Source organism: Nelumbo nucifera, chromosome 1 (assembly GCF_055504915.1).
Source record: "Nelumbo nucifera cultivar China Antique chromosome 1, China Antique-T2T, whole genome shotgun sequence".
Lineage (NCBI taxonomy): Eukaryota > Viridiplantae > Streptophyta > Magnoliopsida > Proteales > Nelumbonaceae > Nelumbo > Nelumbo nucifera.
In genome coordinates, this window is record NC_142649.1 from 151,150,072 (window position 1) to 151,167,762 (window position 17,691).

The window sequence follows — 17,691 nt, forward strand, 5'->3', positions numbered from 1 at the left end:
AGGACATAAGATCCTTGACCACAATTGAGCCTGGATATTTTGGTCATTAAATTTCTCAAAAAATAAAAAGAGGGTCCAGACGGTGTAGTAGACTGCCTCCGACTTCGTTCCGATGATTCCGTAGGTAAAAGTACATTTCGAGCAAGGATATTTTCGGAAATAAAATCTGTTTCCCATTTCACCCTCCTGGGTCCTTTGTCCTGTCTCCCTTTATAAATTTTCCATCTCCTCCGTTCCGAAATTCCAAGTTCTCTCTCTCATTACTCCCTCTAGCTGTACTCTCTCTCTCAGAGAGAGTGAGTAAGCTCTGTAAAAAAAAACAAGAAAGAGCTGGAAATTATCTTCAATGGCGTCCGAGACCGAGACAAAAGGCCAGAACAAGAAATTTACGACCACTCAGAAGCTAGACGACGAGCCACCGGAAGAGCGGTGTCCGGTGGAGGAAGTACGGTTAGTCGTTCCGGAAACGGACGATCCTTCGCTTCCTGTCATGACCTTTAGAGCATGGTTCCTCGGTATTATATCATGCACACTACTCATATTCCTCAACACCTTCTTCATTTACCGTACGCAGCCCTTAACTATATCGGCAATTCTTATGCAAATTGCCGTCTTGCCCATTGGAAAATTTATGGCGTCCACGCTTCCAAATAAGGAGATCAAGGTTTTGGGGATGAGTTTTAACTTGAACCCTGGGCCTTTCAATATGAAGGAGCACGTCATCATCACCATCTTTGCCAATTGCGGGGTGTCTTATGGTGGTGGAGACGCCTACTCCATCGGTGCCATAACGGTTATGAAGGCTTACTATAAGCAGAGCTTGAATTTCGTTTGTGGTCTTCTCATAGTCTTGACTACACAGGTAATCTTTGTTTTCTTGATTTCTTCGTGTTGTCATCGTTTGCTCATGGTACAGGAGGAGTAGGAAGAATTTGGTCTATGAAATTAAAACTCGAGTTTTCCTATAGCTACATGTTTTTATTTTGGGATGAGAAAATGGAAATGCTTTGGTTTTGGGTTTCATGTTTAAGTATAGATTGGATGAAAGATATTCTTTTTGTAATTTTTGTCGTTATCGTTTTGTTTTAGTTTATATTAGCTAGTTTTTGTTGTTTCTTCGATTCGTTTCTTTTCTTTATTATGGCGACTTAATGGAGGATAATACTTGTTAAAAAGAAAAATGAAGAGCAAGATTTGCATCCTGTGGAGGATAAATTTTCGGTATTTACTGAAAAAAATAGGTTACCTTTACCTCATCTTTTGTTTTATTAAAAATCCATTTCTTTCCTCCTTTTTCTCTCTAGGACCTTTACTGGTTTTCTTTCTTTTCTCTGCTGAAAATGCAGACATAAATATAATACAGTTATAATACTGGAAAGCAATTTAATGTCTGTTTCCTGACTTTCGATACTTGTTGGTGAATTTTACAGGAGTTCCAGTTGAATGAAAAAGTTAAAGTTCATCACTCAATTTCTTCTTTACTAACTCTTACCTTTTTGTTGCAGATATTGGGTTATGGATGGGCAGGGATGTTGAGGAGATATCTGGTTGATCCTGCTGAAATGTGGTGGCCTTCAAACCTTGCTCAGGTTTCTCTTTTCAGGTATTGCTTTTTTCCTTTTCAGCTCTGTTTCTTGGTGTGGTTGTTTTAAATTTGTAGTTCCGGGAAAGTAAATTAAATAAAAATTGGAGGAGAATATATGCAAAATTGGATGGCATTTAATTGCTTTATTTGGTATAGTCACTTTGTGGTTTAAAGAAGGCTAAAAGGGAAAAGTTAAACAAGAAAAAAAGAAGAAATGATGATGTTTCTTGTTTTTTGGAGAGATTGTGGATGCATTTGCCTTTCCTGTCTTTAATTGTTCTGTTTCAGACATGAAGCACGAAGGGAAGTGGGGACGCGGGGTACAAAATAGGGAAAAAACGGTAGATAGAATACTTGCTTGGTCAGTTATTATCTTAATGGAGAGTTCAAACAAGTAAAGTTTTCTTAAAGAATATGAATAAAGCAAAACTATTCCTTCTTCAATCATTTGTCTGTAGCTGAAACCAGTTTATAAGTTGTATTGGCAAAACACGGAACCTTCTTTCTTCCATTTACTCTTAACCCTTACAAGATATAAGATGATTTTTTTTTTAATCTTTTCTGTAACCTTGCTGTTACAGGGCACTCCATGAGAAGGATTCTCGATCAAAAGGCCTCACGCGGATGCAATTTTTCCTCATCTTTATGGTTGCAAGCTTTGTGTATTACACCCTCCCTGGCTATCTATTTCCGGTTTTGACATTCTTCTCATGGGTCTGTTGGGTATGGCCCCATAGTATTACAGCACAACAAATTGGTTCAGGCTACCATGGACTTGGAGTGGGAGCCTTCACCCTTGATTGGGCTGGCATATCGGCTTACCATGGAAGTCCACTAGTGACACCTTGGTTCTCGATTCTCAACGTTGCAGTGGGATTCATCATGTTTATATACATAATTGTCCCTGTGTGTTACTGGAAGTTCAACACTTTTAATGCTCGGAGGTTCCCCATATTTTCAAATCAGCTCTTCACTTCTAGTGGTCACACTTATGACACCACAAAGATCTTGACTCCGCAGTATGATCTGAATGTTGCTGCCTACAATAGTTATGGGAAGCTCTATCTCAGCCCGCTATTTGCTCTTTCAATTGGGTCAGGATTTGCTCGAATAACAGCAACCATGACTCATGTGGCATTATTTCATGGCAGGTAGGCTTTGCTTTCAAATTACAAAGCATTAACATCCTCGATTTCAAATTAGATTAAGATTCTGGTTGCAATTCATGTTTATCTTCATTGTCCGTCTTTCAATCTAAAAGAAAAGCTTCTCTTTGTTCCTTAAGAATTAGCTTCACAGATGACCATCAGCATTCTTATACCATGATTGAAGCATATTAAGAGTCCCACCACTAGTATTCATTTATCCAGTGAGGTTAGGTTAGCATGCATATGAATATGACTTTAAACAGTCTAATTCATCATAGTTCTGAGGTTTTATTTTTGGAGGGAAATCTCAATATTGGGATAACTAGATTAATATTGTTAATGCTCCTAGCCCCGGGAGCAAGTCCAACGGCTCACAGCTCAAGCCACAATCATACCTCTGCCATGGCCAGGGATTTGGTAATGTGTTCCACTGTTTAGAGGTGTTTGCATGAAAATAATCGTTTCATCACCTTGCAGATGAGATTTTGATAATTTTCTTTTGTTCAGGGATATAATAAGACAGAGCAAATCGGCCATGAACAATGTAAAATTGGACATCCATGCAAGATTGATGAAGAATTACAAAGATGTCCCCCAGTGGTGGTTCCTCATCCTGTTGGTAGGCAGCGTTGGATTATCTCTGTTGATGACTTTTGTGTGGAAAGAAGAAGTGCAGCTGCCCTGGTGGGGGATGCTTTTTGCATTTGTCTTGGCTTGGGTTCTTACCCTCCCTATTGGAGTCATTCAAGCAACTACCAATCAGGTATTGCAATAGTAGAACTAGGCTATTGAATACATAGAACCCAAAGAGAGAATTGCAAGGAGTCTGAGATCTAGACCTAACATTTTGATGTTCTTTGGTTATGGAACAGCAACCTGGATATGACATCATAGCACAGTTCATAATTGGATATATCCTTCCTGGAAAACCCATAGCAAACCTGCTTTTCAAGATTTATGGACGAATAAGCACCATACATGCGCTCTCTTTCTTGTCCGACCTGAAACTTGGGCATTACATGAAAATTCCTCCTAGGTGCATGTTCACAGCTCAGGTAAGCAGCACATAAACATTTATTGTTTTCAATAACGAATGAAAACCATTATAACAATTTAGTATGCTCTTCCTCTTGCTGCAGCTGGTGGGGACGATAATTGCTGGCACAGTCAATCTTGCAGTTGCATGGTGGATGCTGGGGAGTATCGATAACATCTGTGATGTTGAAGCCCTCCATCCCGACAGTCCATGGACTTGCCCAAAATTCCGAGTCACCTTCGATGCTTCAGTCATTTGGGGCCTAATTGGTCCAGAACGATTGTTCGGGCCTGGTGGGCTGTACAGGAACTTGGTGTGGTTATTTCTCATTGGTGCTGTGTTGCCAGTGCCCGTATGGATCCTGAGCAAAATGTTCCCTGAAAAGAAATGGATTCCATTGATCAACATACCCGTTATCTCTTACGGTTTTGCTGGGATGCCACCAGCAACTCCCACAAACATTGCTAGCTGGCTTGCCACTGGAACCATATTTAACTACTTTGTATTTCGATATCGCAAAAGATGGTGGCAGAGATACAATTATGTTCTATCTGCAGCATTAGATGCTGGGACAGCATTCATGGGTGTTCTGTTGTTCTTTGCTTTGCAGAATGAGGGGCGGAATTTGAAGTGGTGGGGTACCAAGTATGACCACTGTCCTTTGGCTACATGCCCGACTGAGCCAGGCATTGCAGTTAAGGGTTGCCCGGTGTTCAAGTAGGGAATGAGAAGCTAATAGAAAGATGTGGTAGAGGTGTTGAAGAGATTAGCACATACGCTTACGGTTAGAGCTTGTTACCCCCCCCCCCCCCCCCCCCCCCCCCAAAAAAAAAAAAAAAAACAGACAAAGAATGAACCTGACTTGAGATTCTTGTATGTTTTCTATCCTTGGAAGTGAAGGAGATAGTTTTTTGTTTTTTTTTTTTTTTCTTTTTTGGCTTTTGTTTTTCTCTAATTGAAGTAGAGATTGTTCATCTTTGTTCATTTTAAATTGAGACTTGAGATGAAAAGGCCTGCTGCAAATGACGCAGTATGAGGTGCTTGGGACTGGCTAAAGTAGGTGTTGTGGCCATCTGATCCCGACTCACCTTTCTTTGCTAATTCTTTCCACCATTCATGTAAAACAGGAGATCCCGTCAGCTTTGGCAACAGCAGCGTAGCTATGGTTGACCCAATCTTCTGTGATCATCCAAGAGTAGTTGAGTACTACATTTTACAAAGGAGAGTGTTACATATGGTACTCCAATTTTGGTCATACGAATGGTCCATCCCTATGATCTGGACAGGCCACGTCACCCTTACATGACTACTAGTAGTTGGAAGATACCAGTTGGGAATTGGAATTTCGATCTTATGTTTCATTGATTGCTAGCAACCACCAATATGATGATAGTAACTACAGCAAGTCGATAAAAATAGAATAAATTTTCCATCATTTTGAAATAAAACTTCCATGCACAATTGTCACAGGTGACTCTTTCGTCGCGATATCAAGCACCTACAGTGAACCATCCGAGTGCCAACCGCGTGCCTTCATGGTGTCAACATGTGTGTTATGGGTGGACTTTGCTTGTATTTTGTAAGGGGGACCGCCAATGGCATTATTATAATTACTTAGTATGCTTTTCCATCATTTTGATGTTTCCTATTGTCACTCCCCCAAAAGCTTAACGTACTCTTTGAGGGGAGGTATGTAGTCGAGTGAGCTCATAAGCGTGTAAAGGTTAAGCACGAGATCCCCTCGACACTGTACTGTGTGCTTATGCTTACCACTGATTAATGCAATACAAATAGTTTTTTGCTAATTCGTGTGCCATCTTATTGCCTTTGTGTGTGTGTTTGCTTTGTTTCGTAGGCTTACTCGCCCATTTCGAGTGCCGCAGGGGCCCCAACGATTAACCCCGTGACAATTGGTATCAGAGCAGGTGCTCCTACAAACACTCTAGACCTTGTCTTCGTCCCTACATCAACCCAATGAAGAGCAATCGGGGCATTTCCGATGACACACCACATGGGCGGATTCAAGCCCACGACACTGATGAAGCTCCACTTGACAAACCTACCAAGACACAAGCCCCAAAGGGGCGTACAACCAAAGCTAGCAAGCACGACAAATCAGTCGACCAACTAGCTACCGTGGACATGCGCCTCCTACGTTGCGAGGTGACAGTGGGAGAAACCCGAGATCGGGTTGATGAACTCCACCTCAACCTAGAGACGGTTGAGAATGCAGTGGTGGAACTAGAAGGACGTTTCAATGGCGCCTTCAGAGACATGCACACCACCATACAGAATTCGGGAGCTGGGCCTTCCCAAAACAGCCTACAGGGCTTGCTAGACAGATTCCAAGCGCAACTGGATGAGATGAGAGATGAGATGACTCTCCTAAAGAGGGCAGTGGCCAACACACCAAGCACTCCCTCCACCCTAGCTTCCATGAACATCAAGATCTGAGAGCCAACACCTTACTCGGGTGCTCAGGATGCTAGGGAGCTTGATAACTTCTTGTGGCAATTGGAGCAATATTTCTCTGCCACTGGCATCATTGACAACCAAACTCAGGTACGTACAACTGCTATGTATTTGACTGATATCGCAATGTTATGGTGGCGTAGGTGTTGCCAAGACATTGAACGTGGAACCTGTACCATCGACACTTGGGTTGGATTCAAGCGTGAGATCAAGCGGCAGTTCTACCCAGAAAATGTGGAGTACTTGGCGCGCCGAAGAATGAAGAATCTCAGACATCAAGAATCACTACATGACTATGTCAAGGAGTTTTCGGCCTTGACGCTGGAGATCACTGACATGTCAGACAAGGATCTTCTGTTCATTTTTATGGACGGTCTAAGGCCATGGGCTGAGCTCGAACTCCAGCAACGTGGGGTTGAGGACCTCGCCACCGTCATGGCCATAGCTGAACAGCTTGTTGATCTGAGAACACCTAAGGAAGATGTGCAAAGACCATCCAGCCCAGGTACCATGAGTTTGAGTGGGGGAAATCCACAATCAACCCCTACGAAGGAAAAGCCAGTGCCCGCGGACAAGCCCTACAATTACCAACAAGGGAAGAAGCCACAAGGAGGCCCAAGCTACCAGGGCCACCAATCCACTAGGAGACCTCCTCCTGTGCCGTGTTACCTTTGCAACGGGAAGCATTGGACGAGTGACTGTCCAACCCAAAAGAAAATAACTGCCCTCATCGCCAAACTCAGCGATAGTGAAGAGAGCGATGAGGAGAAACCCACAGCGGCGCCAAGAGTAGGCGCCCTCCAACTCATCAATGCCATGGTCAAGAAAGAGGCCACATCAAAGCGGCCCACCAAAGCCCACAAGGGGCTGAGTTATGTAGACATCACCCTCGGCGGGAGGCCGACCCAAGCCTTGGTGGACACTGGGGCCACCCACAACTTCATTTCGCTTGCGGAGGCAAAGCGACTCGGCTTGACCACCACTAAACAAACTGAGTGGGTCAAGGCTGTCAACTCCGGGGCCAAAGCAGTAGAGGGCACGGCCCGTGGAGTAGAACTCCGAGTTGAACCATGGAAAGGACCCATCAATCTATCTGTGGTTCCCTTGGATGATTTTCAGGTGGTTCTTGGAGTGGAGTTCCTCAAGCAGGCGGAAGCAGCACTTATACCACACATCAACAATTTGCTTATTCTGGACGAACACTCCCCTTGCATGGTTCCTGTCTCATCAGCCTTGTAGATACTTGGGAAGCAGCTTTCAGCCTTGCAGTTGTACCAAGAAACTATCAACCATGAAGACAACTCTATGTCAACAAGGAAGAACCCCTGTCAAGTACCTCACATCGACACTGGAACTGGTTGGGAAGTCGTCACCAGGAAGAAGTCACCCCCAAGACAGTTCCATTTTCAGCACCAACACCAATGCCAGTGCCCAAGTCAACACCAGCAGCAGCATCAGCTTCAACGCCAACCACATCAGCAGAAGTCGACTTCGCAGCAGAAGCCGCAAGTGCCCGCAACTGGTGGGCCCAACAGAAGAAGACCCAAGGCCGTGTCAAACCTTGCCCACATCTACTACCACAACCACCGGGGAGAGCGAGTGCCACCCAAGCCATCTAGGGACCACATTCACATCATCCCTAAGGCTAGTTCCCGTAGTAGCCCTGTGTATTACCCTTGGGGAAAAATGCATGGGAATCCACACCTTAATAATCCAAAACACCATTTTGATCCTTACCTGGCCCAAACCTACCCCTTAGCCAAACAGAACCAGCCACTAACATACCTTGAGACTGCCAGGAAGGGACTTAGCCATAGGAAACCCCAACAGAATGAGCCAACCCGATCATGCCACCAAAATATACACCTCGGCCTTGGACGACAGCCGGTTCGGGGAGCAGCAGAAGAACCCTCCTTCCGCAACAGTGACTCTAAGGGACCAGCCGAAGCCAATCCCCGAGGACGTAGATCGAATTGAGTGGGGGAGAATGTCACAGGTGACTCCTTCGTCATGCCATCAAGCACCTACAGTGAGCCATCCGAGTGCCAACCGCGTGCCTTCATGGTGTCAACATGTGTGTCATGGGTGGACTTTGCTTGTATTTTGTAAGGGGGACCGCCAATGGCGTTATTGTAATTACATAGTATGCTTTTCCATCATTTTGATGTTTCCTATTGTCACTCCCCCAAAAACTTAACGTACTCTTTGAGGGGAGGTATGTAGTCGAGTGAGCTCATAAGCGTGTAAAGGTTAAGCACGAGATCCCCTCGACACTGTACTGTGTGCTTGTGCTTACCACTGATTAATGCAATACAAATAGCCTTTTGCTAATTCGTGTGCCATCTTGTTGCCTTTGTGTGTGTGTTTGCTTTGTTTCGTAGGCTTACTCGCCCATTTCGAGTGCCGCACGGGGCCCCAACGATTAACCCCGTGACACAATGGCACATTAAGCAGTGCCATCTGCAGGTTTGGAGGTACCAATTACCAAAGGTGGTTCCTTGCATAATCCTCTGAACCAAGATACAACTGGAATCTAGTGACTGAGGAGGTTCAAAACCAGCAATGCTCTCAACATCTTCTGTCAAATAATCCTAAACCAAATAACAGTCAAAATTCTTCTCTGACATCCCAGTTTATGCCCAATTGCAATGTAGAAACAGTAAAAGTACACTACATTTTGTTGCCTCTGCATGATTCATTACAAATTCTGTTACTATGACAACTGCTATTAAAAATATGAAAATGTTCTAGCGGCATAACTGTGTTAGCAAAGAAAATCTCTATTTCTAGATCCACTCTCCCAGAACTACAGGATAAGTATAGTATCTCCACACTAATTATAAAAGGTCCCTCCAATCTAAACCAACTTTCATGAAGACATGTCCCAATGAACTAGCTACAATCAAACCATTTTATTTCAAAGTAACCAATCATGTTGAAGGTCGAGGGAGGAGATGATTATAATACTAATAAATATGAATTCAGTCAACGTCTATGCATGCTCTGTTCTAAATTATCAATTTATCTAAGTCGTTTCTGTATATGGTATATATAATTCACATGAAAAAATGCATCTACCATTCAACACATATCAAGTTTCCATGTGTGAAATGGTTGATCACTCTAGGCCCAATCCTATGGGATTTCAACGCCCTAACGATGACCTTCCATTTGAATGGAAAGCAAGTCACTATGAAGGGTAAAGTGGTGAAGGCCAAATACCTACAAGTTCATGTGCTCCAAGATCAAATGATACACGCAGCAACCATGGAAAGGCTCCTCGCTGATTTTTCAGATATATTCCAAGAACCCAAAGGACTTCCTCCTTCCCGAGCTTGCAATCACCGAATCACTCTAGTGACGGGTTCGGAACCAGTAGTAGTAAGGCCATATCGCTACCCACACCTGTAGAAAGATGAGATAGAAAGGCAATGTGATAAAATGCTGGAGCAGGGGATCATCCGCCTTAGCCGCTCCCCTTTTTCTTCCCCGGTCCTGTTGGTGGCAAAGCGGGATGGTACTTGGAGATTTTGTGTTGACTACAAGGAGCTTAATAACCGGACTGTCAAGGATAAATTTCCTATTCCCATTGTGGACGAGTTGTTAGATGAACTTTATGGTGCCTAGTATTTCACAAAACTAGATCTAAGATCGGGGTACTTTCAAGTTCGAATAGCTTCTGAAAACATTGAGAAGACTGCCTTCCAAACTCATCATGGCCACTTTGAGTTTTTAGTTATGCCATTCAGTCTCACAAATGCCCCATCCACATTTCAGTCCTTAATGAATGAGGTATTTCAGTCCCACCTTCACAAATTTGTTTTAGTATTCTTTGACGACATTTTGGCTTACAATAAAACATGGATAGAACACGTGCATCATCTAAGTGCTCCTTCGGAGAGCGCCAAGTCCTTTACTTGGGTCATGTCATTAACGGAAAGGATGTAACAGTGGACAATTCAAAACATCAAGCGATCAAAGAATAGCCCAAGCCCAAATCCGCCAAGGTTCTATGCGGGTTCCTCGGTTTGATAGGATATTACCGCAAATTTGTACAGAATTATGGCATGATGGTTGCCCCATTAACCAACCTGCTGAGGAAGAATGCCTTTCATTGGGACAATGCAGCTAACACGGCTTTTGCAAATTTAAAGAATGCCCTCTCCACCACTCCAGTTTTGCGATTACCAAACTTTGATCTTGAGTTTACAGTTGAGTATGATGCATCCGGAATAGGGATTGGTGTCGTATTACAGCAATAGGGGTACCCAATTGCTTTCTTCAACCGTAAACTAGTTGATCGTCATTTGAAATTGCCAGCCTATGAACGTGAATTGATTGGGTTAGCTAGAGGAGTCCAACACTGGAGACCATACTTGTGGGGAAGATCATTTGTTGTCAAAACTAATCACTATAGCCTCAAGTACTTGTTGGAGCAGCGACTTGTTACTTCTCCCCAACAATATTGGGTTAGAAAGCTACTTGGGTTTGATTTCCGGGTGGATTACAAGGCGGGATCCTTAAATCGCGCTGCAGATGCATTGTCTAGGCACGAAGAGGACACTATTCTCCTTTGTGGGATTTCATGTCCTCGAGTCACCTTATTGGATGACATCAAGAAAGAAATGCCACAATCACCAGAGTGGATGACTCTTGTTTAGAAAATTCAGTCTGGAACTGCAGACTCCAATTGGGCCCTTACAGATGGGCTTGTGTTGTATAAGGGTAAGATATATCTCCCGACTAATTCCTCTTTAATTCCCTCCATCATCTCTAGTATTCATAATTCCACCCATGAAGGCATTTAGAAAACACTGTACCGCGTCCAAGTTGATTTCCATTGGCAAGGTATGAAGGCCTCTATTAGGGACTTTATACAAAACTGCTCTATTTGTCAACAACATAAATGGGAAAATCTGCATCCAATAGGTATTCTGCAGCCCCTTTCGATCCCAACGTAGATATGGGCTGATATTTCCATGGATTTTATAGAGGGACTGCCCAAGGTTGGGGGAAAATCAGTTCTTTATGTAGTGGTGGATCGCTTCTCTAAGTACGCCCATTTTCATCCCTCTTTCTCATCCGTATAGTGCTACTTCCGTCGCCCATGTCTTTTTCACTCACATTTTTCGTTTACACGGATTACCGAAATCTATTGTCAGCGATAGGGACCCAATTTTTACTAGTACCTTTTGGAGGGAATTATTTCGGTTAAATGGTACCACCTTAGCCTTTTCTTCCGCTTATCATCCTCAATCAGATGGTCAAACTGAGGTGGTGAATCGAACGATTGAGATGTATCTCTGTTGCTTTGTTGGGGATCAACCGAGAAAGTGAGTTGATTGGCTTCCTTGGGCCGAGTATTGTTATAACACTGTGTATCATTCTTCTTTAGGAATGACACCCTTCCGAGTTGTCTATGGCCGTGAACCTCCTCGTTTGTTGTCCTATGAACCGGTCTACTCGTTTGGAGGAGATTGATCGTTCCTTACAAGAGCGAGATGCTCTTTTGGCTGAAATTTCTCTTCGTTTACAACAGGCACAACTCCGCATGAAGCAAGCATATGACCAGCATCATTGGGAATTGTCATTTGAACCTGGGAAGTTTATTTGGTTGAAACTTCAGCCTTATCGTCAACGCTCTTTGAGTCACAGGGTTGTTCCTAAATTAGCCCCTAAGTTCTATGGGCCTTTCAAGGTTTTGAAGCGAATTGGTGAGGTTGCATATAAGCTGGAACTTCCAGAACACAGTAGGATTCATGATGTTTTCCACATTTCCTTGCTCAAGCCGTTTAAGGGTGTTCCTCCTATTAGTGTTCCCTCCTTACCACCTTTGAAGGAGGGCAAAATCATTCCGCAACCTCAATCTATTGTTCGTTCCAGAATTAATCGAGGTGTTGTTGAAGCTCTGGTGGAATGGACCAGCTTACCATTGGCTGAAGCTACTTGGATTCCCTTGACTGTGTTCCAAGACACCTATCCTGAATTCGAGCTTGAGGACAAGCTCTTAGTCCAGGAGGGGAGTAATATTGTGGATGCTTTTACTGGAAAGAAATACAGCCCCAGACAACAGCAGTAATGGGCGTCAAATTCAGTGTTCCTATCTTATCTCTTAGCTAACTTCAGTGTTCCTATCTTATCTCTTAGCTAAATTTAGTGTTCCTATCTTATCTCTTAGCTAGATTCAGTGTTCCTATCTTATCTCTTAGCTAGACTCGGTGTTCCTATTTAGTAGCATTATTATCTCCTATTTAGAGATAAATGTTTGTTAAGAAGTTTTCCTAAATAAGGACTCTTGTAATTTCCTATTTAAAGGAGCATATGATATTCAATAAAATTATCGATATTTTCAATCAAGAAAGAGCAGAGGAGAGTTGGTGATTTTTTAACAAATCAGCATTAAGGCGCTAAAGATAGGTTCCTCGAGAAAAGGGAGAAACAAGGGAAATAGGAAGTTTCCCCATTAACCGACCTGTGACGAGATCCTATTCGCGGGCCCTTAACAATTTGGTATAAGAGCAATGCGTCATGGGTGACTTTGAGCAATTGAAGACTAGGGTTCATGATCTGGAGCACAAACTCATGGAAAATAGCAAGGAGGTGCGCGAGATCAAGGATGGCGTCCGAGAATTGAGGCGCTTGATGGAGTTATATTTTTCCAGCATGGAAAAGAGTTCAGAAGGGGCTGCAACCACAGACGGCCGCCAACCAGACATGGCAGAATCGTCAGGCGAGCAACAGGTCGTTGCCCAGGGAACCACGATCATTCCCAAATATAGCAGGCTAGAATTTCCTTCCTACAATGGAGCTGGAGATCCTTTGGGATGGCTGTACAGATGTGAGCAATTTTTCCGCAACCAACAGACAGAGAACAGGGACAAGGTCAAATTAGTCGCATTCCACATGACAGAGGAGGCGCAACTCTGGTTTTATAGATTGGAGCAGGAGAAACTAGGGCTCAGTTGGACCCAATTCAAATCCTACTGTCTTCTTAGATTTGGGCCCCCATTAACAAGCAATCCATTAGGCGAACTAATTAACCTCAAACAGACTGGAATTGTGGCCAAGTATCAGCGTCAGTTTCAGACCCTCCTTGCAAGAGCATCTTCGGTACGACCAGATCAACAGGTTGACATGTTCTCCGCGAGATTAATGGAAACTTTGAGGGTGGATGTGGAGATGCAAAATCCCCCCAATCTGGTTACTGCTATGAATTTGGATCGAGCTTTTGAACGAAAATTACAACTCAACCGCGGAAGTATCAGTATAGGGCGGCCTCAAACAACATGGACAGCCCCGAAACAACTCGGAATGGCTCCATCTTCAGCAGCCAGCCGAGAACAGAAACCACAGACGAGCAACAATTCCAAATCAGCATCCAGTGTGGGCAACAACGTTGTTGCACCCCCTATTAAGTGCTTGTCCAGGGCTGAGATGGCAGAACACAGGGCGAGGGGACAGTGTTTTAATTGTGATGAACTTTTACTTAGCAGGGCACAAATGCAAGAGACTTTTCTGCCTCTTGGTGGATGAACAAGAGGAGGATGAGGATGAACCCTCCCCATTGGAACCCGAGATTTCTCTCCACGCAATTACTGGAATAAAAACCTCTCAAACTATGCAGTTGCAAGCGCGGGTAGCAGGGAAACCAATACCGATCCTTGTTGATTCAAGAAGCACACACAATTTTGTAAGTGAACAAGCTGCCCACCAGTTGGAACTGCCAATGGAAATCAAACCGAGACGGCAGGTAGCTGTAGCAAACAAAGAAAGAGTACACAGCTCGGGCATCTATAAGGGAGTCCAAATACAGGTCAATTCTGAATCCTTCTTTGCTGATTTGTTTTTGCTATCGTTGGATGGATTTGATGTAGTTCTTGGGGTGAAATGGTTGATCACTCTAGGCCCAATCCTATGGGATTTCAACGCCCTAATGATGACCTTTCACTTGAATGGAAAGCAAGTCACTTGGCAGGGTAAAGTGGTGAAGGCCAAATACCCGCAGGTTCATCTGCTCCAAGATGAAATGACACACACAACAACCATGGAAAGGCTCCTTGCTAATTTTTCTGATATATTCCAAGAACCCAAAGGAATTCCTCCTTCCCGAGCTTGCGATCACCGAATCACTCTGGTGACGGGTTCAGAACCAGTAGTAGTAAGGTCATATCGCTACCCACACCTGTAGAAAGATGAGATAGAAAGGCAATGTGATGAAATGCTAGAGCAGGGGATCATCCGCCTTAGTCGCTCCCCTTTTTCTTCCCTGGTTCTGTTGGTGGCAAAGCGGGATGGTACTTGGAGATTTTGTGTTGACTATAGGGAGCTTAATAACTGGACTGTCAAGGATAAATTTCCTATTCCCATTGTGGACGAGTTGTTAGATGAACTCCATGGTGCCTAGTATTTCACAAAACTAGATCTAAGATCGGGGTACTTTCAAGTTCAAATGGCTTCCGAAGACGTTGAGAAGACTGTCTTCCGAACTCATCATGGCCACTTTGAGTTTTTAGTTATGTCGTTCGGTCTCACAAACGCCCCATCCACATTTCAGTCCTTAATGAATAAGGTATTTCAGTCCCACCTTCGCAAATTTGTTTTAGTATTCTTTGGCGACATTTTGGTTTACAGTAAAACATAGATAGAACACGTGCATCATCTAAGGATTGTTTTTGAGCTACTACGCCAACACAAGCTCTTCCTTAAACAATCCAAGTGCTCCTTTGCAGAGCGCCAGGTCCTTTACTTGGATCATGTCATTAACGACAAGGGTGTAACAGTGGATAACTCAAAAATTGAAGCGATCAAAGAATGGCCCAAGCCCAAATCCGCCAAGGCTCTACGCGGGTTCCTCGGTTTGATAGGATATTACCGCAAATTTGTACAGAATTATGGCGTGATAGCTGCCCCATTAACCAACCTGCTGAGGAAGAATGCCTTTCATTGGGACAATGCAACTAACACGGCTTTTGCAAATTTAAAGAATGCCCTCTCCACCACTTCAGTTTTGCGATTACCGAACTTTGATCTTAAGTTTACAGTTGAGTGTGATGCATCCGGAATAGGGATTGGCGCCGTATTACAGCAACAGGGGTACCCAATTGCTTTCTTCAGCCGTAAACTAGCTGATCGTCATTTGAAATTGCCAGCCTATGAACGTGAATTGATTGGGTTAGCTAGAGGAGTCCAACATTGGAGACCATACTTGTGGGGAAGATCATTTGTTGTCAAAACTGATCACTATAGCCTCAAGTACTTGTTGGAGCAGCGACTTATTACTTCTCCCCAACAACATTGGGTTAGAAAGCTACTTGGGTTTGACTTCCGGGTGGATTACAAGGCAGGATCCTTAAGTCGCGCTACAGATGCATTGCCTAGGTGTGAAGAGGATACTATGCTCCTTTGTGGGATTTCACGTCCTTGAGTCACCTTATTGGATGACATCAAGAAAGAGATGCCACAATCACCAGAGTGGATGACTCTTGTTTAGAAAATTCAGTCTGGAACTGCAGACTCCAATTGGGCCCTTATAGATGGGCTTGTGCTGTATAAGGGTCAGATATATCTCCCGACTAATTCTTCTTTAATTCCCTCCATCATCTCTAGTATTCATAACTCCACCCATGAAGGCATTCAGAAAACACTGTATCGCGTCCAAGTTGATTTCCATTGGCAAGGTATGAAGGCCTCTATTAGGGACTTTATACAAAACTGCTCTATTTGTCAACAACACAAATGGGAAAATTTGCATCCAACAGGTCTTCTTCAGCCTCTTTCGATCCCAACGCAGATATGGGCTGATATTTCCATGGACTTCATAGAGGGACTGCCCAAGGTTGGGGGAAAATCAGTTCTTTATGTAGTTGTGGATCGCTTCTCTAAGTACGCCCTTTTCATCCCTCTTTCTCATCCATACAACGCTACTTTTGTCGCCCATGTCTTTTTCACACATTTTTTGTTTACATAGGTTACTGGAATCTATTGTCAGCGACAGGGACCCGGTTTCTACTAGTACCTTTTGGAGGGAATTGTTTCGGTTAAATGGTACCACCTTAGCCTTTTCTTCCTCTTATCATCCTCAATCAGATGGTCAAACTGAGGTGGTGAATCGAACGATTGAGATGTATCTCCATTGCATTGTTGGGGATCAACCGAGACAGTGGGTTGATTGGCTTCCTTGGGTCGAGTATTGTTATAACACTGTTATCATTCTTCTTTAGGAATGGCACCATTCAGAGTTGTCTATGGCCGTGAACCTCCTCGTTTGCTGTCCTATGAAACAGGTGCTACTCGTTTGGAGGAGATTGATCGTTCCTTACAAGAACGAGATGCTCTTTTGGCTGAAATTTCTCTTCGTTTACAACAGGCACAACTCTGCATGAAGCAAGCCTATGACCAACATCATCGGGAATTGTCATTTGAACCTGGGCAGATTGTTTGGTTGAAACTTTAGCCTTATTGTCAACGCTCTTTGAGTCACAGGGCTGTTCCTAAATTAGCCCCTAAGTTCTATGGGCCTTTCAAGGTTTTGAAGCAAATTGGTGAGGTTGCATATAAGTTGGAACTTCCAGAGCACAGTAGGATCCATGATGTTTTCCCCATTTCCTTGCTCAAGCCGTTTAAGGGTGTTCCTCCTATCAGTGTTCTCTCCTTACCACCTTTGAAGGAGGGCAAAATCATTCTGCAACCTCAATCTATTGTTCGTTCCAAAATTAATCGAGGTGTTGTTGAAGTTCTGGTGGAATGGGCTAGCTTACCATTGGCTGAAACTACTTGGAATCCCTTGACTGTGTTCCAAGACACCTATCCTGAATTCGAGCTTGAGGACAAGCTCTTAGTCCAGGAGGGGAGTAATATTGTGAATGCTTTTATTGGAAAGAAATACAGCCGCAGACAACAACAGTAATGGGCGTCAAATTCAATGTTCCTATCTTATCTCTTAGCTAATTTCAATGTTCCTATCTTATCTCTTAGCTAAATTCAGTGTTCCTATCGTATCTCTTAACTACATTCAGTATTCCTATCTTATCTCTTAACTAGACGCAGTGTTCCTATTTAATAGCATTATTATCTCTTATTTAAAGATAAATGTTTGTTAGGAAGCTTTCCTAAAGAATGACTCTTGTAATTTCCTATTTAAAGGAGCAGATGGTATTCAATAAAATTATCGATATTTTCAATCAAGAAAGAGCAGAGAAGAGTTGGTGATCTCTTTAACAAATCACCATTAAGGCGCTAAAGATAGGTTCCTTGAGAAAAGAGAGAAATAAGGAAAAACATGAAGTTTTCCCCATTAACCGACCAGTGACAAGATCCTATTCGCGGGCCCTTAACATAGTTTGGCCCCTTGACAGACAGAAATCCTAGACACTGTTAACATGGCAGATCAGCTATCCACACATACCCATAAGACACTACAGCCGCACATCGGGGACATCTCAGTTGTATTG

General features: G+C 43.4%; 3 protein-coding genes across 3 annotated transcripts; all 3 read left to right on the top strand.

Moving 5' to 3' along the window:
• Positions 1–236: 236 nt before the first annotated feature.
• OPT3 (oligopeptide transporter) lies at positions 237–4,570 on the top strand. Its single transcript, XM_010271925.3, has 6 exons — positions 237–862; positions 1,506–1,603; positions 2,167–2,736; positions 3,241–3,496; positions 3,606–3,788; positions 3,873–4,570. The coding sequence occupies exons 1-6, from the start codon at positions 347–349 to the stop codon at positions 4,488–4,490; spliced, it is 2,241 nt and encodes a 746-aa protein (XP_010270227.1). The 5' UTR covers positions 237–346; the 3' UTR covers positions 4,491–4,570.
• Positions 4,571–6,499: 1,929 nt separating this feature from the next.
• Positions 6,500–10,902, top strand: LOC148803992 (uncharacterized). The gene is made up of 2 exons (XM_088898923.1): positions 6,500–6,746; positions 10,562–10,902. Exons 1-2 carry the CDS (start codon positions 6,500–6,502, stop codon positions 10,900–10,902), a joined length of 588 nt encoding a protein of 195 aa, XP_088755049.1.
• A 1,867-nt stretch (positions 10,903–12,769) lies between these two features.
• Positions 12,770–14,429, top strand: LOC148803993 (uncharacterized). Its single transcript, XM_088898931.1, has 2 exons — positions 12,770–13,622; positions 13,735–14,429. The coding sequence occupies exons 1-2, from the start codon at positions 12,770–12,772 to the stop codon at positions 14,427–14,429; spliced, it is 1,548 nt and encodes a 515-aa protein (XP_088755057.1).
• The last annotated feature ends 3,262 nt before the right edge of the window (positions 14,430–17,691 follow it).

What these genes read in the sequence shown, in the direction of transcription:
- OPT3 (XM_010271925.3), top strand. Translation starts at nt 347, where the DNA reads ATGGCGTCCGAGACCGAGACAAAAGGCCAGAACAAGAAATTTACGACC. An exon ending in GTGGCATTATTTCATGGCAG is followed by an intron (nt 2,737 to 3,240) that starts GTAGGCTTTGCT and finishes TCTTTTGTTCAG; the next exon opens with GGATATAATAAGACAGAGCA. An exon ending in GGTGCATGTTCACAGCTCAG is followed by an intron (nt 3,789 to 3,872) that starts GTAAGCAGCACA and finishes CTCTTGCTGCAG; the next exon opens with CTGGTGGGGACGATAATTGC.
- LOC148803992 (XM_088898923.1), top strand. Translation starts at nt 6,500, where the DNA reads ATGAAGAATCTCAGACATCAAGAATCACTACATGACTATGTCAAGGAG. An exon ending in GCAAAGACCATCCAGCCCAG is followed by an intron (nt 6,747 to 10,561) that starts GTACCATGAGTT and finishes TGAAATTGCCAG; the next exon opens with CCTATGAACGTGAATTGATT.
- LOC148803993 (XM_088898931.1), top strand. Translation starts at nt 12,770, where the DNA reads ATGGGTGACTTTGAGCAATTGAAGACTAGGGTTCATGATCTGGAGCAC. An exon ending in CAATTCCAAATCAGCATCCA is followed by an intron (nt 13,623 to 13,734) that starts GTGTGGGCAACA and finishes TTTACTTAGCAG; the next exon opens with GGCACAAATGCAAGAGACTT.